Below are 27,451 nucleotides of genomic sequence, written 5' to 3'. Positions count from 1 at the left end.
TTTTTTATTTGCAAGTGTATGAAGTCACATTGGCTATGTTTGACAATACATTTTTGGCATGTATTTTCACATAAATTATAGGGTGTTCCTGCCTCTCGGCTCTCACAACATAGTAAGGAGAAAGCCCCAGGCTGTGGAAATACGACTGAGGCCGCGTTAGCATGTGGGTTGGAAATAATAAGGATTATAAATGACTCGGTAGGTAGAGAAAACAAGGAGAGAAGACTTATTGGGGAGAAGTAAAACAGCTTGCTCTGTTTATGCGCAGCTGAAAGAAGGCTCCCTGAAAGATATATCACTAGTCACCTTCTTTTTATTTCTGAGGGGCTTTTATTAACCCCTTTTTATCAATCAAAATAAATTGATTGCCAGTGAATGCCATCTTTTCTGACTGTTTGAAATTATAAAACAAAAGCAAAGGCACACAAACTCACATGCTGCATCCTTCGGTAAAGAAGAGACAAATCCCCCCATAGGGATTGCTAAATAGTGTTAAAGATGTTTATCACTGTCCTTAAAACAAAACATCTCATTTAGGGATGGGAGTAGGCCTCGGGATTCTTCTAAACTCAACTCCCCCAGCTGCGTCAGTGGACAGGAATTCCAAAACACTGTTACTTGACATTTAGGTCCCGTCGTAAAAGGACATGTTCCTGTAGGGTAAATACAGTTATGCCCCATAATAACTCGGTGCGGGGTAAGACCTGATTCAAGGGGAGCAAAAAGCAGGGTGGCCAGGAATCCCTGTGACGCGCGTCTGGTCATTTCTAGCTGCGAAGCCACGACAGAGGATGTGCGGAAGCTGGAAAACCAGCCTCTCATCCAGGTGGGCAGGAGCCCCTTCCGGGTCCTTACCCGTCGGAAAGGCCTGAGAGTCTGGGGCAGTGGGCATCAGACACAGCGCTGCAGGGGGAGGGGCTTCCGGGGGAGGGGCTGGGGGCGTGGCGTAGCAGGCTGCGTCCGCAGACCTCCCCGAGGTCCCGGGAGCCTGCCTCGTCCTACTCAGCCCTGGGGCCGCTGCGGCCTGACCTCTGGCAGAGCCAGGGCTGGGGGCCGTGTTTGCTTCTTCCCTCAGGTTCACACCGCAAAGGGCTGCCTTCTGGGAGGCCCCGACTTCTCCTCTTATCTTAGGAAGGAGACCTTCCCCGCCGTGGGAAGGTTTTTTTTCAGACCATGGACTGAAAAAAGAACGTGTGTCATAGCTAGAAAGTCTGAAGGTCATGTGGGCATCGACATGTTTACATGAGATATTTATTCTAATTAAAATAGTGACGCTTATTTCATACAGAGGCGCGAAGAATAGATCCTAACTTAAAGCTGGAGCTAATAATGGAGTCACTAAGGTTTTTGCTTTACTCTGAAGGAGGTTTAGCTGCTTTATCATGAGAATGTGAAATCCTGACCCAGGTTTAGTTTTATCTTTTCAGACTTGTGTTTTATTTCAGAAGTTGAAATAAGACAAAATAAAGGTGTGCCAAGTCATAGGGAAGGAACATGAGGATACCAAGGGTCAGGAACAGCAGAATGGCCGCATTGGTACAGACATAGCAAGAGCATAGAGCTCGGATCCTCTGGATAAAGAAATGAACGGGCAAAGTGTGTTCTGAGCATAGGTTACACTTATTTGCTGTTCAAGGTGATGAATGCTTGCAAGGGAGCACTCACCACCTATCAAAATGTGTGTGTTTGGGACGGTGGCCACTGGTATTGGGGCTGGAACCGACCCATTTATTTTATACATACACTACAGGGGACTTCCGTGGCGGCTCAGCTGGTAAAGAATCCGCCCGCAATGCGGGAGATCTGGGTTGGATCGCTAGGTTGGGAAGAGGAAAGGAGAAAGGAATGGCTACCCACTCCAGTACTCTGGCCTGGAGAATTCCGTGGAATTCTGGAGTCCAGAGGAACCTGGGAGGCGACAGTCCACGGGGTTGCAAAGAGTCGGACATGACTGAGTGGCTTTCACTTTCACAGGGCAATAGGCCTAAGCATCATTTAAAACTCAGTGCTTTGCTTTTTCCTTTCTTGTTTTGTGCTAGAGGAAGAAATTTGAAGTCAGAATTTTTTGTTTCTCTTCTTTTTTCTTTTTTAACAGAAAAATCATCCTAGCCATTGTAATCTGAGGTGGGTGAGCCAGTCGAGAAACCATGGGACCTGGGAATGCTTTCAGAATCTGATGCGAATCCAGGTCTGTCCCCATCATCCGGGGTTATTGTACCATTCCTCCACCGTCCTGGAGTTGCCCCTGAGCTGCAGCAAGAGCAGCGGCCCCCACGCTGTGGGGTGGGGGACTCTCGCAGCTGCTCAGCGGGAGACCACCAGCATCCCTGCCTGTCCTGCCTGCTGGACTCCAGCGGGGCTGTGGCTGGCCAAGGCTCACACAGCCTGCCTGACAGCACTGGAGAGGTTCAAGAATACAGATTTCTGAGTCGTATTGATGTGTGGCAAAAACCATCACAGTATTGTAAAGTGATTATCCTCCATGTAAAATAAATAGACTTGAATACACATATCAGATGATTAAAAAAAGATGCTTGGTGTTCCTTTGCCCTACACCTGGAGGAAATGCCGCCGTTATCTTTCAGGTAACAGAGAGGCTGGGAAGAAGGCCTTTGTAGGTGTGGCAGACTCGTGAGGCGTTTTGTCAAACCTAGGATTGTTGTGTCACTGGTTGAACCAGCTAGCTCTCCTGGCTGGGACGGCTCCGTCCTCGTGTGGGAGAATCACCGACTGGCCGTGGCTTGGCCGCCAGCGCTTCACAGTAGGGTGTATTCTTTAGGGGTGTGTGTTCTCAGCATACCCTGAATTCCGTGCACGGGTAGGAAGGGCCAGCTCTGCTCATGGCGCTTGCCGGACACTCCAGACATCCGCTCTGTGAGGAGAGAGCTAAAGGCAGAAGCGGCCCTCGAGAGCACCAAGGTCAGTGGGACAGAAGGCCTGTGAACTCCAGGGTGGAAGCGTCCCTCTGAGACAGGACATCTCAGAGCCACATAGCCTCAAGGGGCTTGACTGCTTAAGACTTCTTAGCTGGCTTTAGAATTACCTCGGATTTTACAGGGGATCTTGTTTGTGACAGCAAAGCCATTTGTATCCTTAAATAAGAATTACAAACAGCAACAGAAAATTAACTCCAAAATAACCTGGAGAGTAAATACACAGACACATCCGCGCGCACACACACACACCCCCGCACACACACACACCACCGTTTATATGTAAAACGTTTAACTCAAGACAACACACAGCTGCACACAAACGTACACAGTGACGCTGTACACTCATGATCCTCAAAGTGTCATCACAGCTGTATCTGGGTGGTCACGCAGAAAACCGAACCGTCGGGTAGGCAAAGGCGTGCGTAGCAGCGTGTATGCGAGTTTCTCCTCCTCTCTTACCGCACATCCCAGCCCCGGCCCCCCTACCAGCCTCTTTCATCTGTACGGAACAGACTCGGTACATTTTACAGCACCTCACATATGCTGCTGGTTGAACTCAGAAGGCAGGAGAAGGTATTAAAAATTGGCAGGTCAGGGGTGAAGCATGTTTTCGGAGGATCAACAGAGCCTCTACAGATAGAGCATCAAGACAGAGCATCAGTTTGGGTTAATCCTGAATTGCGGTGTCTCCAGGTTGAATAAAGAAACCACTCAACAAAGGATGCTCCTTCCCCAGGCTGGAGAAGCGGCTGGTGCCACCTACAGCCTGGAAACTGGCTCTACAACCGGCACCTGCTGCCCTGGCTCGTCCTCCGAGGAAGACAGATTAGAATTGATGCAGGCGATGGAAAATGGGCCGTCCGCTCTCAAGATGAATTTCCTCTGATAAATTGCTAACAGCTAGAAGTGTGTTTAAAAATGATTTTGGCTAAAGAGGTTTTGAAGATTGTAGCAATTGGATCAAGATTTGTGAACTTCATTTCTTATAAATGTGTTTCTTCTAGAGTGCACCTTATGAGATGTGGTCACATCTTTTTTTTTTTTTTGGCATACAGCAATCCCAAATCATTCAGCCCAGTCCTAGATTAGGTTAGTGGGCGCACATGTATCCACACTGTCCTACCTTCTTAGGGGAAACGGGATTACTATGAAACCATCAGAGAGCACACACTTCTGAAAAGAAATGAAATGTATTTTTATTGGCGGAGCCAAGATGAAGTATGTCTTGAAATCTGTTTTACAAATAAACTTGCCCATAAATTGTCCATTCACTGCTTCGAAATCTTTTTTCACATTTGAGGAGCTGTCAGAGGGTCCCTAATAAACATGAGTCTTATTTAGTTTACTGGATATGTAATTCTTCTTTTCTTTGAAAATAATTATTTTTCAAGCAAGTGCAGCAAAAATACAACCAATAAAAATCTTGCTATGGCAGCATAAACAACCTTTATAGCCAGCATATACATAGAGTTCTTCCAATAAAAGCAGTTCCTGGTAAGGAAGGGGACAGAAAATTGGCCAGACTTTGCCAGGATCGCGTGCAGGGCTCCCAAGGGTTGACAGAGGAAATCTCACACCCGTTTCCACCTCCCTATCCCAGACTAGTTCTTGGTTATTAGGAAGACAGTTGGAGCATCTCAGTTGCCAAGGAGGCCCTTGAGCCACAGAGAACAAGGGGTGGTCACTTGGTGGGACCCCCGTGTGTCCAGTTTATCTTAACATCATTTGTGAGGCAACCTTCCCAAGGCCCATTCTCAGAGCCCTCAAAGCTGATGGATAGCGGGGTGAAAGTCCTTGGGGGCTCTCGAGGGGCAGAACACAGACCATCCACCTCTTAGTTACCTCATTCTCATTCCAGGCCCCTCAGCAGGATTGTGCTCTGGTGGCTGGCAGGGCTGGGGAGTTCCAATGGGGGTGACCCTTTGGGGCTCTTGGGGAGGATCGTTTGCTCAGCCTTCCCAGGCCTGTGGCCAGCCATGGTCTGTGGTCATAACACCACCACCACCCCCTCTCGGGGCCACCCCAGGAGACAGCCCCAGTCCGGGAGCACGCCTCCCCCGGAGCAGAGGTGTAGGTGCTCATTTATGCCTTTTACAGTAGCTTGAGAGGATGTTATCGCAGCTTGAGAACAGAAATTAAACCATGTATCCTTCAGGTGCAAATCTACTGTACTTACAGGTTTTCTGTTTCTCTGCAGGGGGGCTCCATTAATCTTGTAACAGTGAAATTCCTGAGGAAATTAGTTTCCTCCAGTGGGGTTATTCTCAACTGGTCTTTGGGGGAGGAGTAATTAGGATTTAAGACTCCCTCTTAAAGCAAAGGAAGTATTGGCCATTTTACCTGAGTAACAACACTTTTCAGTGCCATGCTTTGCTCATTAAAAACCTGTGTGTCTTTCAGCTCCTCGACACAGGGTCTGCAAAGATTTAGCCAGGTGGGAAGCCGATTCCAAGTCCTCATCTATTGTGACCAGGTAGGTGTTTCTCTCCGCCTGGGTCATTTGTGCCCACCTAGCACTCAGCACTCGCCCTCCTGGGGAGTAACTCTTGGGCCCAAGAGGGAATAATGTGCTCTCAAAAAATGGGATGGCTAAAATACGTCCTCACCTATTCAGAAGCGCTGAAATGTTAGCTGTCACCAAACATGATTACACCTCAAGCACACTCACACGTCTCTTTTTGAACTGGGGTCAATTCACAGACGCAGGGTGCAGCACCTTGGCTGCAATAAATGCTGCGCTTTTCTCTCCGGCCTCCCCGCCCCCCCCGGAAACCTGGGGCCGGTAGCTTGGCCTTACTGTGGGCAGGCAAGCGGACCCAAGTTTGGCTAGGTGTCACAGGCAGTGATGTTTTTGCATCATTGACTGGAAAGAGCAGGGGCTTTGGAAAGCTGAAAAGCACCCTGTGGCTGTGTATAACCTTGTCTGCCTGTAACTCAGATGTGACAAGCCCTGGTACATGGCTGGGGTTCAGGGCTTCATGGAGTGGTTTTTATTGCCGAGCTCAGAGACTCACCTGCTGAACATTAGACCTGTTGATGCAACAGTGGTAACTGCAAAAAGGGCAGATGTCCAAGGAGAGGACATCCCTGGTGGTCAGAGGCTAAGATTCTGTGCTCCGAATGCTGGGCGCCTGGGTTTGATCCCTGGTCAGGGAACTAGATCCCACATGCTGCAGCTAAAAATTTGTATGCCACAATGAAGAGCGAGGATCCACTGCGCCACCACCACTAAGACCTGGCACAGTCAAATCAACAAATATTAAAACTCCCCTGTTCTCACCCTCTGGGAGCAAGCTTTCCTAACTCTTCGGGGCACATCCTTCTGAAGACTTTTTCTTTGCTACATTCACCTATACAGTAATATGTTGTATTTATACAACTCTGTTTAAAGTTGGTCATCAGAGCAAACACCTTGTGTTGCAACATGCTGTTTTCTCCCCTCTTGTTGCATTTTTCATAATAAAGTCTAGATTTTATTTACTTTTTAATAAAAATAATCTTTTTATTTAAAAATAATTGTAGGGTCACATGCAGTTACAACCCACTCTGGTATTCTTGCCTGAAGAATCCCATGGACAGAGGAGTCTGACAGACTACAGTCCATAGGGTTGCAAAGAGTTGGACATGACTGAAGTGACTCAGCAGGCACACAGTTATAAGAAATAACACAAAGAGATTCTGTGTATGGTTTTTCCCAAGGACAGCATCTTGAAACACTGTAGTACAATATCATAACTAGGATGTGGATATTCATACAATCTGTCCATCTTCCTCCATTGCCTCAGGTTTACTTCTTGTGTGTTTTTTTGTTCCGTGCTATTTTGATCACATTCAGGTAATTTACCATCTTCAGCTGCATCTTCTCAGGCAGAGGCACACGTGTAACTAAAGGCCCCTTTCAGTCACTGGCACAGTGCTGCCCAAGAGGAAACATGAAATGAGCCCAAAATGAGTCACCTGCACACTTAAAAAATCTCTAGCAACCATGTTTAAAGGGTGAAAGTGAAAAGTGAAAGTTGGTCACATAGTCATGTCCGACTCTTTGCGATTGTATGGACTGTAGCCTACCAGGTCCTCTGTCCATGGAATCCCCCAGAGTATTGGAGTGGGTTGCCATGGGGACCTTCCCAATCCAGGGATCGAACCTGGGTCTCCTGCATTGCAGGCAGATTCTTTACCAACTGAGCTACTAGGGAAACCCCATTTAAAGGGTAGAAAGAAGTAAATCTAATTTTAATAATATATTTCACGCAACCCAGTATATTTCGACATGCAATCTCTGTAAAGATTATTCACTTGATACTCTGAATGAGCTTCTTTTGATAATGAGTCTCTGAAACTCCCTAAGTCCACTTCGCCCCCCGCCCCCCCCCCGGCCCCATAGAGAACATGGTTCACAGCACCTACGACGTGCCGGGCTCTCACTCAGGCTCTGGGATGGAGACACAGCTCCCGCCCTTGAAGCGAGACCACAGACGCTTCTAACACGGTGAGGTGTGCCCGCAGTCCAAGGCGCGCAGGAGCCCTGAACACCTGAGGGCGGCTCCGCGGGGCCTGTCCTCCAACCCGGTACAGAGCCAGATGAGCCCAGGAGGAGCCCCACGTGTCTGGGTGGAAGCAATGGCGGTAGTGAACCTGGGATCCAGGAGGAGGGGCGCTTTGGAGACAAGGCCGGGGCTGGTCTGGGGGGAACCTTAAAGAGACCACCCCCGCCCCACCCCCGGCCCTCCCCCAGCCATGGGCACCGGAGGCAGGGGAGGGCGCTCTGCGGGAGGTTTCCCTGGCGATGGAGGCTGCCGGGACCATGGACAAGGTCACGCAGGCTGGAGAGGAGTGCGAAGCAGTGGTGGAAAGGTGGGAGGGGACACTGCCTGGAGCGTCAGCATCAGGAGGTGCCGAGGGGATCCGGGGGAGGCCTGAGGTTAGAGGGGCGCGGGGCGTGGAGCCGGGCCGATCTCACAGTGGGTGATGGTGGGCCATGTGCTGACGCGGCTTCGGGTTCTTCAGGGCCGAATTCGAAACCCCTGATTTCCCATTCTTCCATCCCTAACCTTGTTGGATTAAAATTTCAGCTTGTTAAATACACGCTTCCCTGGTGGCTCAGATGGTAGAGAGTCTGCCTGCAGTGTGGGAGACTCAGGTAGGGAAGATACCCTGGAGAAGGAAATGGCAACCCACTCCAGTATTCTTGCCATGGAAAATCCCATGGACAGAGGAACCTGGCGGGCTGCAGTCCATTGGATCGCAGAGTCGGACACGACTGGGCGCCTTCACTCACTCAAATACACACTCACGTCTTACACACACACACACACACACACACTAACAAACGCGTACACCCTTCTCCCAGCTGCCTTAGGAGCTTCTAGGATCGCAGGAAGCCCTGACTTCAGGAGCTCTGGAGGTCAGGATTCCTGAGTCCAGAGCCCCGGCGGTCAGGGTCCTAATTGGCCGGCAGGACGCAGCAGCCCCAGGACGTTCAACCAGCTCTGGGCTGGCACGCGGCCCTGGGGTGCGGGGCGGGGTAGGGGGCGGTGCCGCCGGGAGGGCCGGGGGCGGGGCTTCCTGCGCCACCGCCCGCGCTCCGCCCCCATCGGCCGCCCGCGCTCGATTGCTCTTGTCTGGCGGCGGCAGCATGGCGGCGGGGGCGGCTGAGGCAGCGGCGGCGGTGGTGGAGGTCGGCTCAGCTGGGCAGTTTGAGGAACTGCTGCGCCTCAGAGCCAAGTAAGCGAGGCGGCGGGCGGCAGGGGCGAGGGGACGCGGCGGGGGCCGGCCTCACGGGCGCACTGCCCGGCTCCCTCACGCGCGGCCCAGCCTGGGCGGCCCGGCCCCCGAGCCCGGGTCCCCGCCCCGGTGCGGGAGCGGGTCCACCGCAGACCCGGGGCTCGAGGCTCCGGGCGCCCCGCGGCGCCAGGCCCGCGGTCCCGGGGAGCGGGGACGCGGGGACCCAGCACCGGGCCGAGGGTGGGCGCGGGGACCCCGGCCCCTCGCCGCGTCGTCCCGGGCGGACGCTGCAGGGAGGCCGAGCGGGGCCGGCAGTTGGCGTCTGAGGGCGCTCGTGGTCGGGCCGAGCGCGCCGGCCCGGGCGCTGGCCGGGGCTCTCCCGCCTCCTGGGCGCACTCCGCCGCCCTCGGTTCTGGTTGGGCCCGCCTGCCTGTCGCCCTGGGGGCAGGCGTCGGAAGGAGACCCGCGGGGTGCGGTGGGCCCGTTTGGCGGGTACCCGGAAACGCCGCCCCTCGCCCCCCAACCTGCGGGTCAGCGCCGGCGGGCGCGCGGGGCCTCCGGGCGGTCTCTCCGCCTCGGCTAAGTCGAGCCCTCGCCTGGGCACCCGCCCCGCGCTCAGCCGCCTGCCAGCCCTGGGCCTCCCCTGCGCTCGCGCCCTGCCCAGGCCTCGGTGTCCTCTGCGTTGAGAGGGGTCAGGGCCGTGGGCGGCGCGTGGCCGGCGGGCGGGAGCGCTCTCGGAGGCTCCAGGGGCAGAGAGCCTGCGCGGAGCTCAGGGCGGTGGGGCGTGTGGACCTGAATGCGGCCCCGAGTTTGAGTTGGAGGCAGCTGGGGAGCTCCCTGGGAGCGTGGCAGGGGGCGGGGGGGAGTGGGGGTACGGGTGAGAGGGGAGAGCCCCTGTCTTCCTCGCCGCGGTGCCCAGAAGTGTTCGTCAGAACAGCTCCTTCGGCGTTTCAGGTTCACTTGGAAAATTGGTGAAAGAGGTGGTCCTGGGGAGGCGGGTGCGTGGGGAATGACGTTGACTCATTGATGAAAAGGGATGCGGCCCGGAGGCGGCCTTTGAAAGGAGCCGGGCTTGTGTGGATCTGTCCTTAATAAACGCTCAGTTTACCCATCTTAAGTAAACAGCGCCTGACGTCTTGAGGACAGAAACCCGAAGCAAACAGAACCGTGGTCACCCTCTCCCGATGAGGATGAAGACTATTTTGCTGTTGGTGTGTTTGGCGTTTTTGATTCTATGTTTCATTTTTTTTTAAACGTTAAAGTCCTTAAGACGTCACAGTCGGTTAAAATTTCAGTGTTAATACCGTTTGAATGCGTTCTTGCCACTGGCCTGTAGGTGAAATGACCCAGGTACAGAGCAGTGGCAAGAACGCATCCAAAAGGTATTAACACTGAAATGATTCCTTTAGATGGGCACGTGGGAAACGGTGCTTGGCATCTGGGGAAGGAACAGATCTCTGCTCCTTTTGGTGGAAATGGCAGCATTTCAGAATATGAAGTAGTACTTGTTAATGCCATTTAACGTCTGTTTGACAGATCATCGCTTCTCAATTTTAAAATTTCATGTGGATTGAAAATGTTTTTTGCCTAAGTCATCACATGTTTATATGTTACTGAAACCCGTTAGTCTGTACAGTGGGAATATTAATACCCGTTTGCAGAGTAATTAAGGTTTTGCCCATTTGTAAAATGTTTAACTAATATAGTCTAATACTACACGATTTTAATACGTGGTAGCTAGTGTTATCTGCACAGGAATAACTTCAGGAGCAGGACATCTGAAGGGACAGAGAGAGCAATTTACTGACCACTAACTGTTTTACTGACAAAGAACCGAGGTTCATCATATTGTTTAAAAGCACAGGAGTTAGGATTTGAGAAGGCAATGGCACCCCACTCCAGTACTCTTGCCTGAAAACTCCCACGAAGGGAGGAGCCTGGTGGGCTGCGGTCCATGGGGTCGCTAAGAGTCCACAGGACTGAGTGACTTCCCTTTCACTTTTCACCTTCATGCATTGGAGAAGGAAATGGCAACCCACTCCAGTGTTCTTGCCTGGAGAATCCCAGGGACTGGGGATTCTGCCGTCGATGGAGTCGCACAGAGTCGGACATGACTGAAGCGACTTAGCAGCAGCAGTTAGGATTTGAACCTCATCTTCTGTGAAGGTTTTTCCTTAAACAGCGCACCCTGTGCCTTGAGCTGTCCATGACGATGGAGAGAGCAGTGGGCCATCCGGAGCGGGTGGCAGCGTCTGTGTGTGTTTCAGGCTTATATCCTGGTGATCTTGGGCGTTGTTCACTTAATTGGAAAGTAGAAGCTAAGCATCTAAAAATGAGAAAAACGTGGATAATTTAAAAGAACATTAATGTCATTCTTTAACGTTTTTAAGGGGCTTACATATTTTTGTTTGGTCTTCCCAACCTCTCAGGGTATTATTGCTGTTTCACAGATGTGGAAGTTAAATTTCTCTTCAAAGCCACATTAGTAATGTTGGAATTTAAGCTGAATATGTGTACTTTTTCTTTTTCCTTACGTTGACACTTACTGTTAAAAAGTTTTGTACCCTATTTTAATTTTTAAAAAATGTACTCTTTATATTTTCCCATGTTATTAAATGTTCTTTGATATACGACTTTTAATGACTTTATAATATTTTATGACTGTTAAGAAAACTATGTTGTTGAATAATAGATTTTTACAGTTATTTGCTGTGTAAAATACTGGGGAAGTAGTCATATACATACATCTTTGTCTCTTTAATGATTGCTGTAGGATGGATCCTTGAAAGTGGTACAAGAAATTTCTGAAAGTTTCCAACTGAACTTTTACCAGTGGGATATAAAAGTGTTGTCTCACTTTATCCTTTTAATCATTGACTATTTTGATTTTAAAAATCATTTTTCAGTTTGGTAAGAAGTGGTAAAGGAGTCCAGCTGCATGGGTGAGGAGAAGAGGAAGCAGTACTTGGTGAAGTATCAGTACTTCCTCCATGGTCTCTGCCCATGCGCCAAAGCTCCTGAGTTCCAGATACAGCTGGGCCTGTGGAGTGGGGGCCTGACCATGTGTTCCTCTCCTGCCTTCAGTGGCTCTTCCTTTGGAGCCTCCTGCTCTCTGTGTCCCAGGCAGTGTCCCTTGTTCCTCGGTCCTGTCTGTGGCCCTTGTCCTCCATTGTGCTTTGTTTCAGCACAAGACCTTGCTTCCTGCCTGGGAAAATAGGACTTCAGTAGCCTCATCAGACTGCTGCTTCTACTTGCCCCTCCCCCAACCCAACAGATTTGCTTGTAGCTTTTCCCACTCTAGGGGCTTCCTGGTGGCTCAGACGGTAAAGAATCTGCCTGCAATGCAGGAGACCCAGGTTTGATTCCTGGGTCAGGAATATCCCCTGGAGAAGGAAATGGCAACCCACTCCAGTATTCTTGCCTGGAGAATCACATGGACAGAGGAGCCTGACAGGCTACAGTCCATGGGGTTGCAAAGAATTGGGCGCGACTGAGCAACTAACACTTTCTTTCACTTTACACATTCTTGATTCCTTTGCTCCTGACCCAGAGGAGACTCTCTTCTTCTCAAGTTGAATTCTTCTCTGCTCTAGATTCCCCTGTCCTGCCACCTCTGAGACCTCGAATCTCATGTCCTCAGCCTCTCCCTCTCATTTGCACTGTCCCCTCACAGAATAAACTATGAAGATGTTCTTGCATTGAAAAAAGCCCGTCCCTTGATCTGTCTGGATCCTTGCTCTCTCTCTGTTAACAGCCCAGTCTCTTACCTAGTAGGTTCCAGGCAGTTTACTTCCTCATCCTCAGCTCGGTGGTCCACACACCGCTTCCCTCACCTGCTGGAATGACTGCCGCTGCTGGTCACTCTTCCTGCTCCGTGTGATGGCTGGCCCCCTCCCTTCCTGGCCCCTGAACCTTCTCTGGTCCGCTGCCAGGACTCCTTTCCCTCCGTCTCTCTTGACTTGGTGTTGCGGAGCCCCAGAGGCTCTGCCCTCGGCCCCTTCTTTATCCTCCAGCGTGGATGAGGGTGGTGCGCACCATCTCTTGATTCAGAGATCTGCACACCAGGTGTGGACTTCTCTCCTGAGCCCCCCTGTCACTAACAGCCCACTGTTTTGGCAGCCCACTCCAGTGCTCTCGCCTGGAAAATCCCAGGGACGGAGGAGCCTGGAGGGCTGCAGTCTGTGGGGTCACAAAGAGTCGGACACGACTGAGCGACTTCCCTTTCACTTTTCACTTTCCTGCATTGGAGAAGGAAATGGCAACCCACTCCAGTGTTCTTGCCTGGAGAATCCCAGGGGCAGGGGAGCCTGGTGGGCTGCCGTCTATGGGGTCGCACAGAGTCGGACACGACTGACGCAACTCAGCAGCAGCAGCGGCAGCAACAGCCCACTAGACTTCCTTTCCTCTCAGGTTGCCAGCTCTGGGCTGTGATTTGTGGCAGTGCCACCGCTACCTAAGTCACTAAGCCAGAAACTTAGAGGTTCTAAGCCCCTTCTCTTCTCAGCTGTATTATTTTAATGGTTTAACAGTCGATTACTTCTTTCCTTGCCCAAGTTTAATTGTCTTTGTTTTTTTCTCCTTGTAACGTATTTTTCAATGGGTTTTCCTGAGTTTTCAGATTTTTTTGTAGTTGAAAGTGAAAGTTGCTCAGTCGTGTCCTAAGTCGTGTCCTACTCTTTGTGACCCCGTGAACTGTATAGTCCATGGAATTCTCCAGGCCAGAATACTGGAGTGGGTAGCCTATCCCTTCTCCAGGGGATCTTCCCGGCCCAGGAATCAAACGGGGGTCTCCTGCATTGTAGGCAGATTCTTTACCAGCTGATCTATGAGGGAAGCCTTTTTGCAGTTGAGAGAGATTGTATTTGAATTTGGGCTTCCCAGGTGGCGCTGGTGCTAAAGAACCTGCCTGGCAATGCGGGAGCCACGAGAGGCTCAGGTTCTCTCCCTGGGTCAGCAAGGTCACGGCACCCACTCCAGCATTCCTGCCTGGAGAATCCCATGGACAGAGGAGCCTGGCGGGCTACAGTCCATGGGGTCAGAGTTGCACACGACTGAAGCAACTGGTCAAATTTAGAGTTCTGTAAAAGTGAAGGGTTTTTCAGTTGAGTATGAGGTTAGCCTTAAAGGTATCTTTGCCAAGGTAATTTTATATGAAAATAGTTAATAGATGTATACTGAGATTTCTAAGGATTTTATCAACAGTTTATTAGTCCACTATTCTGTCTGTTCATACTGTCAATTTTTAGAAAATACTTTGTAGCATAATATAAGAAAGTTAGTGTAAAAAGCAGTTCTATGTTTTTCCTTGTTTTCTGCTTATATACTTCCTTTGCCCCATTTTATTCCTGTTCCTGTGACCACTTCATCACAATACCATGTTTAAAAAGACTAGCATTAATAGTAGTAACGCATATACAGTCATTTTTCACAAACTTTGTGCCCTGACTGCAGAAATCTAGTTTCCACAGGGTCTCAAAATAGAGTTAATTTACATGGCTAGTAGTTGAGGTGGGTGAATATTCAGAACCACTTCATGTGAGCTAAGTATTAATTCAAAAAATGACATTAACTTGAAAATTCATCCAAAAGAAGTCCTTGAAATCATATTTCAGCCTGTGTTTAATACAAGATTCTAGCAGTACAAAAACAATTCAGGCGGCCCTTGAAAGGTTTCTTTGGTAATAGAATTTATCGTTATTTGCTTATTTCTAAAGCTGCTGTATTTTGAAAGTCTGCATTTTACGGATTTACAGGTCCCTTCTTGTGGTCCATTTCTGGGCACCATGGGCTCCTCAGTGCGCTCAGATGAACGGCGTGATGGCCGAGCTCGCCAAAGAGCACCCACAAGCTTCATTTGTGAAGGTACTGTGCTTTCAGTGTCACGTCTTAGGAGTTTAATTCTGATTTATGGGATAGACTACATTTTATTGACATAGAAAGGAGTGGTGGTGTGGGATTCCTCATATTAAGAGGTGGTGTTGGGATCTGTTATTTTCACAGTAGATTATTCTGAAAAAATCTTAAAATGGTTTTATATTTTTCAAACGGGGAGTGGTGTAAAACTCATTACACTTTCCTGAATACACGCTTGGGTGGGAGGATAGGATGGGCAGTCAGGAGAGGGTTTACGTGGGCACTCGCAGGCAAGATCATTCATTGTGGGTAATTGTGGTTTTGTGCAATAGAGATGTTAACAAGACTTGCTTCATTGAAAAGCTAAGTGGGACATGGAAAGTGACTCAAGAAAGGTGTGTGAGGGCTGCAGGGAGCAGGGGAGTAAGGAGAGCTTGCTGCCAGGGGTCCGGTCAACGCGGGCCTGCAGGGAAACCAGAGTCTCTGTGTCGCGTTGTGGAAGCAGAGGGAGAAGGAAGCAGCCTCCCCCTGGCTGCCTTTTTCGCTCACTTTGCGTGTGGCCTTCTTTGTCCTTGCTCTGCTCCAGCCTCCTCATTCCTGGTGTCCTTCCTGGGTAGGCAGGTCTAGGACAGTGAGAGTTACGAATGAGCTCGCTTGGTGTTAGTACATTTAATGTATCAGTACGAACGAGCTCGCTTGGTCTTAGTACATTTAATGTATCAGTCAGGACTTAATTGAGACAACATGGCCAACATGTAAGTTGAATGTTTTAGAAATGAACTTTTGGGAAGGGAGGCATACCCTGTATTCAGAACCTGAATCTTTAGGATTTAAAAAAGCAGACAAAACCCCAAAGCCTGATTTTTTAAAAAGAATAGCTAGAGGATGTGTTGGCAAGTATATGGAGTCAAAAGTGATGTCAACTGTATTTGTGTGTGTGCCACTTTTTATGTAAACTGAAGACCCAGAATTCTGACACATTAATTTATTTGTATAACGGCTGATACACTTTTCAGACAGTTTCTGTTTAAGTATGTGTCCTTTGAACAGGTATTGATTGCATTTAGATGGTTCAAAATCAAAACAGTGCAGGAAGAAGTCCACTGAGAAGGCCCAGCCTACTCCTCGCCAGCCCGCCGTCCCGTCCCACAAGTAGCTCTTGCATTAATCTTGTATGAATCCTTGCAGTGCTTCCTTATGCAGATAGAGCATGTATGAATAGTTAGCTTTTTAAAATTTAAGGACTTGTTTCAAATTCCAATGAAATGTGTAATGTAACCTTAGAATACAACCTTAAAATGTCCAATATAAATAATAGAAGTGGACATTAAAACTGCATGTTTGGTCAGTGATAAAAGATAACGATTACAAGTGAAATAAATGATTAAACATTTCAGTCGTGAGATTAATCGAGACAGCGGTAATTGCTGTGAGACTGCTTTTATGCGTATCCTGTTGCTGGTTTAGGTAACACATTGTTCTTAGCTGCCATTTGAATGATTCATTTAAAGTGACTATAGAATTACTTCTCACATCAGTACCGGACTTGGCAGTGAGATTTTAAGTTGTTCAAGTGCTTAAGTGTCTCGGCAAGCCAAGGGTTGGGAGCCCATATCTGTTGGGGATACCTGACCCCGACTGTGCCTGCTGTTCAGAGAGGGTGACAGGTTTACATGGGTAGTTTGCTCAGGTGTTGTTACTTTCTGGGAAGTCAGCCTGTGGCATAGTTTTCTTTTCTTAGACATCTTCAGAGGCGAAGGTCATTTGCATGGAGTTCGGAAAGTAGGGGATTACAGGCCACAGTGCTGAGCCGTGGTCAGCCCAGGAGAGGTGAGGGACTGGAGAGCGGCGATGGCGTTTTCCAGAGGAGGGGCGTGTGGTCCAGCTGAAGGCAGCTTGCTCAGTGAGAGCTCTGTGACTTCCAGTCCAGAGAACCGCCGTCCTGTCACTCTGTTTCTTACAGTTTGATTTCTTGGTCTTTTTCTTTTTTTAACGACTGCAGTTTGGCATTTTTGACTTGAAGTATAGAGATTAGTTCAATCTATGATTTAGATTTACAGAATCATTGCATAGGACGATCTTAAACACTGTGTTTTTAATACTCTGATTCTAAAGTTTGGTGATCATCAATTCCTTATTTTGTAGAAGATGGGAAAATAACATCTGAGAAAACCTAGCGTACATTTTTTTGCTTTTTAACCCCAGTAGTTTGTGCCCATTGGAATAGGTTGCTGAAAGGCAAGATCCCACTTACTGCGTTGAATCCCCTCACTTCTGGGTGCCTGCCGTTGTGGCCTCCTGCTTCGGCTGCCTGGTCCAGTCAGGGCCTGGGGCTGGGCTCTTCCCTGACCTTCTCACACCTCCGAGGGCTTGGAGGACGCACACTAGTTGTGTCTGTTGCTTGAGGTCCCACCGAAACCTTACAGTTATTCAGAATAAGATTAAATAGCTAATTAAGATGTCAAGTGTCTTTGCATTTCAAATTATGTGAAGTCAGTTTGTTAGCACTTTAACTACAATGGGAATACACATTTATCATTATATCAAAATTGTTTGGTCAGTAGACTATTTCACGATAGTGTCTGGTGGTGGTGTGGGAAAGAGGAAGAATAGTTTTGGGTGGTGAAATTGGGGCCACTGGTCAAATTCATGGTCCAAATCAAAGCCATTAAAAAAAAAATTAGGAGTGGCAATTTATTTTTGAATTCTTACATTTGGCATTATTATGCTTTTGCTTTCTAAGTAAGGTTGCGTGTATTTAAAGTGTACAGCACGATGATTCAAAGCAGATCCCTTCTGTGCGATGCCTTCTTCCCGCCTCCGTGACTCTTGTCCCGCTCCTCTGTTTCTGAGCTCAGTCTGCCCCGTTGGCTGGACTGTCTGGGGTCTCCCGTATTTTCGTTGGCTCTGTCGCTGTGCCCCTGCTGCGCCGCCTTCTTGGCTCGGTGGTGAGGTGCTGGAGGGCGCGGCCTTTACCATGCTTGCTTGGTCTGTTTAAGTTGCTCTTCTTTGTGAAGGTGGCTCCCGCCTCACGTGCCAGCCCTTTCTCCTCTTTATCCCCTCCCCCTAATTCTAGCTTAGTCCTACCAGGCTCTGATACTCAGTGTACCATATGCTGCCCTTTGGTACAGAAATGTATCCTTGAAGTCAGACTTAGCAACCACCTGGTTGGTGGGGTTTTATATTATTGTATTTCATTTACTATTAATCTTGTTTGTATGGTAGCTGTTCTTGCATTTTATGTGCATTATGTCTTCAGATATGAAGTCAAGGGTACAGAAGGAATTACCTACTTAAATTTTTTTTTGATTCCTTAAAAAGGAATCTTTATGGTTTGGTATATTCTTAAATGTGCAACCATCTTAAAGAACAGCTTACACTGTAATTTCTAAAGGTCTGTACAGTTAGTATAGATAATTTCTGTAGCTTACACTGTTTAAATTCTAGATAATCTGTACGATTAGTGTGTGTAAGCAGAAAATGTAGGGCAGTCTCCAGAAGGGTGCCAACTAGCTGTCTAACTAGGAATTGGCTAACTGGCTGTATAACTAGGTATGGGCATCAGCTAACTGGCTGTATAACTAGGTATGGGCATCGGCTAACTGGCTGTATCAGGTATCAGCTGACTATCTGAACTTGTTTTTTGTGTGTGTCAGAATATTGATCAGTTTATTTGGTGTCTGATAGAGCATACATAGGATTCCATTTTTTAGGAACTATAGAAATGTCTCTCAGATGATTCTAGTAGGATGGTTAAATCTTAAAACAACCTAGTTTTAATCTCTGCTGTCTTGGTAAAAAAAACAAAACCAAACATAATTAACATAGTTTATTAGCTGTTACTGGGTAAAGTTTGGCAAAGTGTTATAAAAAGTTATTAGAAATGTTCATTTAAGTACTATTTTGAAATTTATATTTGACTTTCTGGCAAACAAAGAATTTGACTTTGAAAAATTCACCTTTTGTAGCACGTCACAGAGTGGAAAGAAGTCCTGTATGAGGCATAACAGTGTCCCAGAGTGTCATGGAAGTCTAGTTGCTTTACGTTGAAAGGTCGCGTTTCCTCACTCTTGCCTTTACCTTGGAGCCTCAGTGCCGCCACTGGCAAGCAGTCACTTGTGTTTCTGGCTTGGGAGTAGTGACTGTTGTTTGTTCAGAATTCTGTTTCTTGGACACTTAATTATACGCCACACCGGATGCTAGTTACTGGGAATGCAGAACAGTAAGGGTGTAGACAATAAATGGGTAACACAGTACCAAGGTAATTTCAGGTGGTGTGAAGTTCAACAAAAGAAATAAATAGGCAGGCTGTGAAGAGGAGGCGGCCTGGGTAGGCGGGGTGCTTTTATGTAGGTTGTTCTGAAAGGGTGTATCTAACAAGTGAGAGTTAAAAAACGCAAATATGACAGTCACTGGAAGAGCTGGCAGAGAGCCTTTAGGTAGAGGCTTAGCAGAGGCAGACCTCAGAAGAGCAGTGGGCGGCCAGCGGGGCTGGAGAAGAGGGAAGGGGTCGAGGCCCTGACCGGAAGCTGCAGAGGCTGGGAGGGCCACGTGGCCTTGTGAGCCGTCTGATTCCTAAGTTGATGACTGTGGCTGCCACGTGGAGAACGGTTTGAAGTGGGTAAGGGTACAGACTAGAAGCAGGTCTACCAGTTAGGAGGCTGTTTCACTAGGCCAGGTAAGAGATTTCTTGGACATTAGTGGGGAGATTGTTGAAATGCTGTGGTCGTCTGCGTTGGCTTATGTTTTAGAGGGGCACCCAGGAGACCTCTTGGTGGACTGGATGTCAGGGTGGAGGAAATAGATCAGTTAAGGTTGTCTCCTTTTTGATCTGAGCGGCTCGGTGGATTAAGTGAGATCGGGGCTGCCCTGGGGAGGAACAGGTGCAGTGGGAAATATCTGGTGGGGATCTGCGGGCAGATGTCGAGTGTGTGGCTTGGAGGTGAGAGGAGAGGTTTGTCCTGGGTAGAGGTTGGGTGGCGGTGCCGTCCTGGAGTTCCTTAGAGCCAGGGTGTTGCCTGAGACCACTCTACTAGGAAAGTGAGCGTAGGTAGGAGAAGCAGGCACGGAACCAAGTCCTGGGATGTGCAGCAGTGTCGTGGTTGGCAAAGGTGAAGGAAGAAGCCAGACACTCAGGCCAGGAGTTAGAGGAAGAGAAGACACGGAAAGCCAAGGGAAGGGAACCCGAGAAGGCAGCTGTGGTCACGCTTGCTGAGTGAGACTGAGAGGTCAGTAAAATGAGAAGACAAGGAGGCACCACTGGGTCTGGTGAGGTGCTAACAGGGCTGTGTAGAGTGGACTGTGCCTGGAGCCAGACCGCCTCGGCCCCTGCTCAGCAGTGAGGGACCCAGAAATGGGGTGTGATGGCAGCACCCGCCGTGAGGGCCCCGCTGGGGCTCAGATGGCGAAGATCCTGCCCGCGGCGCAGAAGACCTGGGTGTGCTTCTTGGGTTGGGAAGCTTTCCCCGGAGAAGAGATTGGCCACCCACTCTAGTATTCTTGCCTGGAGAATTCCATGGACAGAGGAGCCTGGCAGGCTACGCTCCATGGGGTTGCAAAGAATCAGACACAACCGAGCGACTGACACTCCCTTGCGCACTCACTGTGAGGATTAAATGAGCTCAGTACGTGAATGCACTCAGAATGCTGTCTGGCTTAGAATGCACCACAGCTCTTAGCCATTGCCATCGCGGTGGCCTTTGGGGACCCCTGATATACTGAAGGAGATGATGGAGATTCCTTCCCTCTGGATTCATCCTGCTGTAGTAGAGCTCCCGTGCCCTCCTCCCCCCTCCACAGACACACAGCGCCCTGAGTGGGAAGGGTCCAAGTTTGAGATTCTAGATGTAGGAAGCGCGTGGTTCCCCCAAGGCACTCCGGCTGGGAACCCATTCTGGAAGTGTCCATGTCTGTTTGGTCCTGAAGTCGCATATAACCCTGTCTCTTAAATTTGCTGTTTCTTATTTGCTGTGGTAGAAAAGGTAACCGTAGCACAATGAGAAACGCACAGGGTTTGTCGTCAGGGAGGCATGGGCTGGTTTCTCAGCTCTGCTAATTGACTGTGTCTGCAGTGACCTCTCTCTCGGCCCCCGTGGAGCTGAGATGATAACGTGGCCCCTGCTTTCCAGGTTGTGACAAGTCTGGTGTATAGCACAGAGCAGGCCTCCAAGGAAGGTAGCTCTTATTGGCCATCTCTGGTCTCTTCAGGATGCAGAAGAAAATTGAAATTAAAAGTTTTGGATATGTATGCATTCATCTTCTGCTTCCGTTGTTGTACTGTTATGTTGCTTTACATCCAAGAGAAATATTTCCAAGGAGTTTTGCTGCTGTGAAGGGTTTCGGACTTCAGCTGCCCTTGCTATTCTGGGGAGCAGCTTTGCCTTTAATGGCCCTCCTGGTCTGGACTCAGGAGGATTTGCCTGTCACTGTTGCCTTTGTCTTATTAAGCTCCGTCTTCTGGGAGCTCATTTGAGGGGAGGCACGTGTAGTGATCCTCCTGGCTTCAGCAGGAATTTTGAGAGCATCATTTGCTTCCCGGAAGAGTTGTCAGTAAGGGGCCCTACTGGAAACCAGCAGAAATATGAGAAGAGATCAGCTTTTAAAAGCATATAGGAATTTGATTTTATGAGTCAGGATGTGACTTGTTTGTTCTGTTTAAGACTTTATTATCTTGCTTCTACTTAGTAGCACCTGTTTTTTGATTCGTATTACTTTTCTGTTAGAATCCCAGAGTGCGAGCGAAGGGGATCGTCACTGAGCCTGGCCCAGTGCCCAGAGTGTGTGTGTGTGTGTGGGGGGGGGGGGGGGCGCTGCCTCGGCCACCACCTTTCTGCCCTGTGGTCTAGGGTGGAATTGTCTGAAAGAACATGGTGCAGAAGGTCCTTAGACTTAGAAAGAGTGTCTTCTGAATAGCTGTCTCCGAATGCTTAACCTTCTCTTTGTTCTTTTTTTCAGTTTTATTGGACACTTGACATTGATTTTAAAATATATGTGGTTTCTCACATTAAAAAAGAAAATAATTTAAAACATTGTTTCAAAAGGGTGTTCTAAAGGAAATAGAATTAAGGCGGTAAAAGAGCACCCAAGCATATACGAGATGGACGATTCGAGCCACAGGCATAGGACAGCCTCCCCCGGCGTCATGGCCGTTTCCATGGACAGAAACAGTGGATTGGTTAAAGCTCTGGATAAAGACAGTATTTTAAGCCCAGTGGAAATCTTTCACTCTTGGAAAAACACAGTGTATATATTTTAAAAACTCTTTAATAACATAATTTACCAATAAACTTTATTTCCTATAGGTATAATGTGGATACAGATTTTTATTGGTTTTAAAAGTTTGTATTAACATTGACAGTCCTGTGAGGGAAAAACACAATATATCTTGGTTTTTCTCAAAGTATATAAAGTCCACATAAAAAGCTTATAGTAATTTTATTCTCATTATTAGAGAGCGTGTTACTAATAAATATGTTTAAATTTATGTGTCAGATATCACATCAGATCTTGTTGAAGGGCTTCAAGGAGATTTTCAAATAGAATGTGGTCATCTTATTTAAAATGCATTTAAATGTATGAACAGACCCAGAAGCAAGTAACCTAGCAAGATAACTATCTGCTTAGGGTTCAGCAGCCTTGCAGGAGTTAAAAGTAAAATTTATCAGACATCAATAGTTTATTGAAGAAATACTCCTTTTTGCTTCATAATTTGCAGAAGGCTGCAACTGTCAGTCATGATGTACTGCCTCCTGAAATTAGTCAATAGAGCAAACAGCACGAATTGCTGTGGGCAGAAAATAAGCACTGTAATCATGACATAACTGGGGTCAGTGATTTATGGATTTCAATATAGTAGTAGCTGCATATGATTGAAAATTTACTAGGTCACTAGTGCACCAAAAATTTTATTCACAGCCTCCAGGCATCTTTTGAAATGTGCAACAAAATAAAAACCTCTGAACCTGTTTTGACACCGCAGACTCAGTGGATGACATGCCAGCCCAGTGAGTCTCATTTAAATGTAAATGTGTCATAAACTTTTGTACTGTGCTCTTTAAAAACGTCAACTACCTGAAGGGATAATGCATGTGAAACTGATTTACATGTTGAAGTAGTTAAAAAGAAAAGACCTTTTTATAATGGTGCTTAAATTCTTTTATTTTAAAGTTGGAAGCGGAAGCTGTTCCTGAAGTATCTGAGAAATATGAAATTAGTTCTGTTCCCACCTTTCTGTTTTTCAAGGTAAGGATGAAAACGGTGGAAGAGATTATGTGTGTGCCGCGGGGCTGTCTTTGCTGGTTCTTTCACCCTTTCCCGATTGCTGAGCACTAGGTGTTTGCTTGCTCCTCGCCTCGACCTGTCTTGTAGTCTCATTGCTTGCCTGCGCTCGGGGTCCTGGGAAAGTGACATGGAGTGTGGAGGTCCAGCCACCAGAAGCCATGGCTGTAAACCCAGAGTGTTCCCTGAGCTGGGTCAGCAGTTGGTTGGTTGGGGCATGTGCTTGGATATGATGAAACGTCTTGCTGCTTCTGGTTTGATTAATGACTCTCTTAGGAAGTGGGTGCAAATCTGTGTTTCTGGGCACTCCTGGGTGTCACCATAGTTCCCCAGGTGCCTCATTGTACTTCATAATAGCTTGACTGCAGCGGGGGTGGGGAGAGCCTTTCTGATCAGGTTTGAGGAATAGTGCTGCTTTCCCAGTGTTTCCAAAAAGGAAAAAAGAAACCAACTATTTATTTCTAAAATTGACATGCATAGCAGGCAGTTTGCAATCCGAGTTTTAAAAAATTTCTCCAGTGATAGTGTTGACCTCTTTAAATACTGGCTAGAGCTATGGACTTGTGCTTGTTATAATTTTGGAGCCTAAAATAGATGGTGAAGGAATGTATACATACTCTGAATGACTTCTTTAACTTTAGAATTCTCAGAAAATCGACCGATTAGATGGTGCCCATGCCCCAGAGTTGACCAAAAAGGTTCAGCGACACGCGTCTAGCGGCTCCTTCTCGCCCAGTGGTAGTGAGCGCCCGAAGGAGGACCTCAGCCTGCGCCTGAAGAAGCTAACCCACGCCGCCCCCTGCATGCTGTTCATGAAGGGGACGCCTCAGGAGCCGCGCTGTGGTAAGGGGCTGCTCCGAGCCACGCTGCACAGGGCTTGGGCTCGAGACCACGTGCTCTGTGCGGTCTGTGCTGGACACCTACCGATGCTTGCGGTCAGACACCCTTAGAAGAGCAGAGAGGTGGTGATTTCCAGTGGACTCTGTAGTTAAGCTATGAGGACTTGTTTGCAGACCTGGAGAATGTTGGAACCAAAAGACATCATGGAAATCATCTAATTCAAAACCTTTGTTGTCCTCCTAATTCCTGGTGAGGGCGATTTGCTGTCACTGAGTAGCAGAGTTGGGATTGAGTCCTGGCCACCATATTGCTGTCTCCATGAATAGGCTTTTGGTCTGTTCAGTTAACCTTGCTCTTAATACTTACCTTCTCTTTCTTGGCAGCCTCCTTTTATGCGTATGGTTCAGATTCAGCAGGTCAGAAACGCACAGAATGGCGGTAGCGTTCCAGTGTCCACCCTGTATGCTCTTGCCTTTCCTGTTGCCTCTCGGCTTCTGATGACCCTGTTCACCCATCGCCGTCATTTCCAGTTCATTGCTTCTCGGGATTTAAAGATTCCTAATCCTGTGGCTTATAGTCACTCTTACTGTCTTGCCTCAGATATGCATGGAGTTTTGTCCTTAAGTAACTTTCCGAGTTATTTGGCCCCTCTGGTATTGAATTTATGTTGTGTTCTTTTTACTGTGCCTCGTGCAACATTATTATGCTGCATAATTGAGCATTTAATGCCTTTCGATGATGCTGTTGAGAATCTAAGGATGTTGCCTTCAACTGCACAGGAGGGATTTGTTAAAGATCGGTGGCAAGGAAATTAAATGTGTTATTGATGTCACTACTGCATGTCCAGTGTGACTTTATAAATACAGCCAACTCCACTGTAAAGTTAGTTGTAAATTCTTCCCTGTATAGTTAGCAAATTACCTATTAAATTATAAAAAAGTCTAGTTTTAAATGTAAAGTTTCATGGTAAATTCTGTCTTAGAGAAAGAAAAGGTTCCTTTCTTTCTCAGTTCTGCTTGAAAATTGTCCTTGCCAGCATTTACATGTCAGATGCCTGCTGTTTATGTACTGAAAGGCTAACTTAGTCTGTGTGAGAGTTAACCAGAGGGAGCCCCAGAGAGGCTCTGTGTGTTGGTTGGCTGTTTTTAATGGATGTTGGTTTGCCTTTCCCCGTCAGGCAGGAGCACTGTTTCTGGCACTCTCTGTGCTGACCTCACGACAAGCAGTCCCGTGGGTCCCACTCAGGACCGTCATCAGGCTGTATGGCGCGGAGCAGCCTGTGTGACAGGTTATGCACAGTAGGCCCACAGTAAAACCAGTAGCATGGTATCTTCTTTGGGAGCAAAACACTGATATTCTCTTAATCTCTTCTGAATGAAGAGATTCCCTGGCAGGTAAACCTGGCAGGTGGTGAAACTGCAGCTGGGGAAGGTGGTCTGAAGCGGCAGAGGGGAAGGGGATGTCCTGGAATGCCTTGCAGACCGGATGCCGGCAGGCGGGCCGCCTGTTGACTGTGCCTGCCCTGATGCCTCCAGCTTCACGTCGGCCGCCTTCCTCACGCCTGCAGTTCTTCGTAGTGTCAGAGGTCGGAGTCAGCCTTGGAGAGCCATCCAGATGCGGAATGAGTATTCAAATAAAATAGAATCACACTTAGAAATAATCATTTTTCTGCTTACCATTTACTTTATTAGGCTGAATTTATGAGGTGTTTCTAGCCATCTTTATATTAACCGCCTGAGTGGCATTTAGAAGGCTGTACAAATAATGAGTTAGAATGAAAAAGAAGCTTTGAAACATTTCAGAGCAATATATTATTGCTCTATATTATACACTATCATATACACTATATTATATGCATTTAGATACTACTTGGGAGATATAAAATATTTTTAGATACATATGATAAATACAGTTTCATTCCTCATTATTCATATGTTATTTAGAATGTTTTTAACCACATTTTAGTAGGCTTTTCTGTTTCCCAGCATTTTGGTTTCTGTGACAGTGTGTCTTTCTGTCACACATAGTAAACACTATTTTGGAGTATTGGTATCCTTTACAGAAGCGTCTAGTCAGGGCCTAACCGGGGTCTTCCGCTGCACCTGGGCCCTGCCGCCTCCATCACTGGCGCTGCTCTCTAACTGTGTGCCCTTGTCTGTGTGCATGGCTCCAGACACTGTCTTTGTCTTGAAACTGTTCTCTTTTACCCTCTTCCTTTCTGAGCTTGTGTAGTGGAAAATTGCTTTTGGTTTTCTGACGGTACATTAGAGGTGAGGCCTAGGCAGACTCTTCTTTATAAAAGAATGGCCATCAGCTCTCATGAACTCAGGTGGCTGGTATTTCCATACTTTGCACAGAATTCACTTTGAAAGCACTGCTGTCATCAACACGCATTGCTCCCTTGGACTCCCTTTGGGAATAGAGCTACAGTTGAGTTTTGATTAGCGGGTCCACACCTTGCTTTCAGGAAAACAGAAAAACATGAATGAATAACGCTTAAACTTTCTGTCAAGGAAACCTTGACAGCCGTTTCAGGGTCTGCCCTGGGGTCTCCCTGGACTCAGCCCAGCCCCTGTGTACACCCAGAGGTGTACGCTGCACACCTCTGTCTTCTCACCCCTCACTTCTGGGCCCTACCTGTAGGATGGTTCCTGTCTCAGGAGCCTGGCATGCTGATAGGGCCTCAGTCGTCAGAGGATTAGACTGCCCTTTGTCTGTGCTGCCCAGGAGGACAGGAGAGAAGGCTGTCGTGCTGTAGGGTGATTTTCGAGGCACACTGAGATGCGCATCTTTTAAAACAGAATGATAGATCCTTGATCTTGCGGGCTAATTAAGTTATCTGGGAGCTCTCGCATCTGTTTCCTCTGACGGCGCTTTTAGTGAAGCAAAAGGTGTTTGAACCACAGTGCAGAAATTTCTCCTGCAGTGAGTCATCTAATTGGGTTTCACTTTTTAAATCAAACATGGAAACGTTACAGATTCCGAAGCGTATTCTTTAGGGTTTTATTGTTCTTAGAAAGTGATGAAATGTGGCAGTTAGGCTCCGTCTTCATGTCCTCTGTCATGAGTGGAAATGATTGTGGAGAAAAATGGTGGTTCTATAACGGTTAAACATGGTTTTTCTAGTTCTAAATAGTTTCACTGCATTCGTGCATTTTTCTTAAAAAAATGTGTGTAACTATTTTGTTATTAAAATAAAGCCTTCTACTTTATCCTTAAGCATAACATTTCCAGTCTGCCACTTTAACCCTTAAAAATGAAACACTACCAGTCAATCTCTCTAGTCTGCATGTAGTTGCCTAAAGCAAAACTAAAGCTTTTCCTCAGTCAGTTACAGTAGAAATGAGTTAATATATTGGCAACAGAATAACCATCAGCAATCAGCCGTTAGCTGTTTACTAATGAACTCCCAGATGAATGAAAAAATTTCAGAATCAGTGTTTTACTTCAGGCTGTACATGAACTTAACACTTCAGTTGCAGGAAAAGCAGCTTACGTGCTATACAAATAAACACTGGTGCTTCATCTCAGTGAATGGCAGACCTCAAAATGTCTGGAGCTCAGTTATAGATCCACATTTTAATAGTACAAGTGCTTTTGCATGACATCAGGTAAAGCCGATTCATGATTTGATTTTATTTAAAAATAATTGCAGATGCTATTACCTTCTAGGAATTTTGAATCTGAAGAGTAGTTTATTTTCCAGTGGATTACGACTGTATTTGGAAAGAAGAATGATGGAATGTGAAAGAGTGGAGTACAGAGTGTTGAAAAACAGTCAGGAAGAATCAGCTTATAGGAAGAAAAATACCCTCTTTTCA

General features: G+C 47.5%; 1 protein-coding gene and 1 non-coding gene across 2 annotated transcripts in view; one reads left to right on the top strand and one right to left on the bottom strand.

Annotated features, from left to right (window-relative positions):
* On the bottom strand, positions 7,061-7,132 carry TRNAC-GCA. Its single transcript has one exon. It is a non-coding gene; the product is annotated as a tRNA-Cys (tRNA).
* Positions 8,537-27,451, top strand: part of GLRX3 (glutaredoxin 3) — a 32,018-nt gene continuing 13,103 nt past the window's right edge. The window contains exons 1-4 of the mRNA XM_018041489.1: positions 8,537-8,660; positions 14,414-14,522; positions 22,680-22,754; positions 23,432-23,633. Coding sequence (XP_017896978.1) covers positions 8,572-8,660; positions 14,414-14,522; positions 22,680-22,754; positions 23,432-23,633 — 475 coding nt within the window. The 5' untranslated portion in view covers positions 8,537-8,571. The remainder of the gene's footprint in view (positions 8,661-14,413; positions 14,523-22,679; positions 22,755-23,431; positions 23,634-27,451) is intronic.

This window comes from Capra hircus, chromosome 26 (assembly GCF_001704415.2).
Source record: "Capra hircus breed San Clemente chromosome 26, ASM170441v1, whole genome shotgun sequence".
NCBI classification, from domain to species: Eukaryota; Metazoa; Chordata; class Mammalia; order Artiodactyla; family Bovidae; genus Capra; species Capra hircus.
The sequence above is the reverse complement of the archived record's forward strand: the minus strand, read 5'-3'. Positions and strand labels throughout refer to the sequence as shown.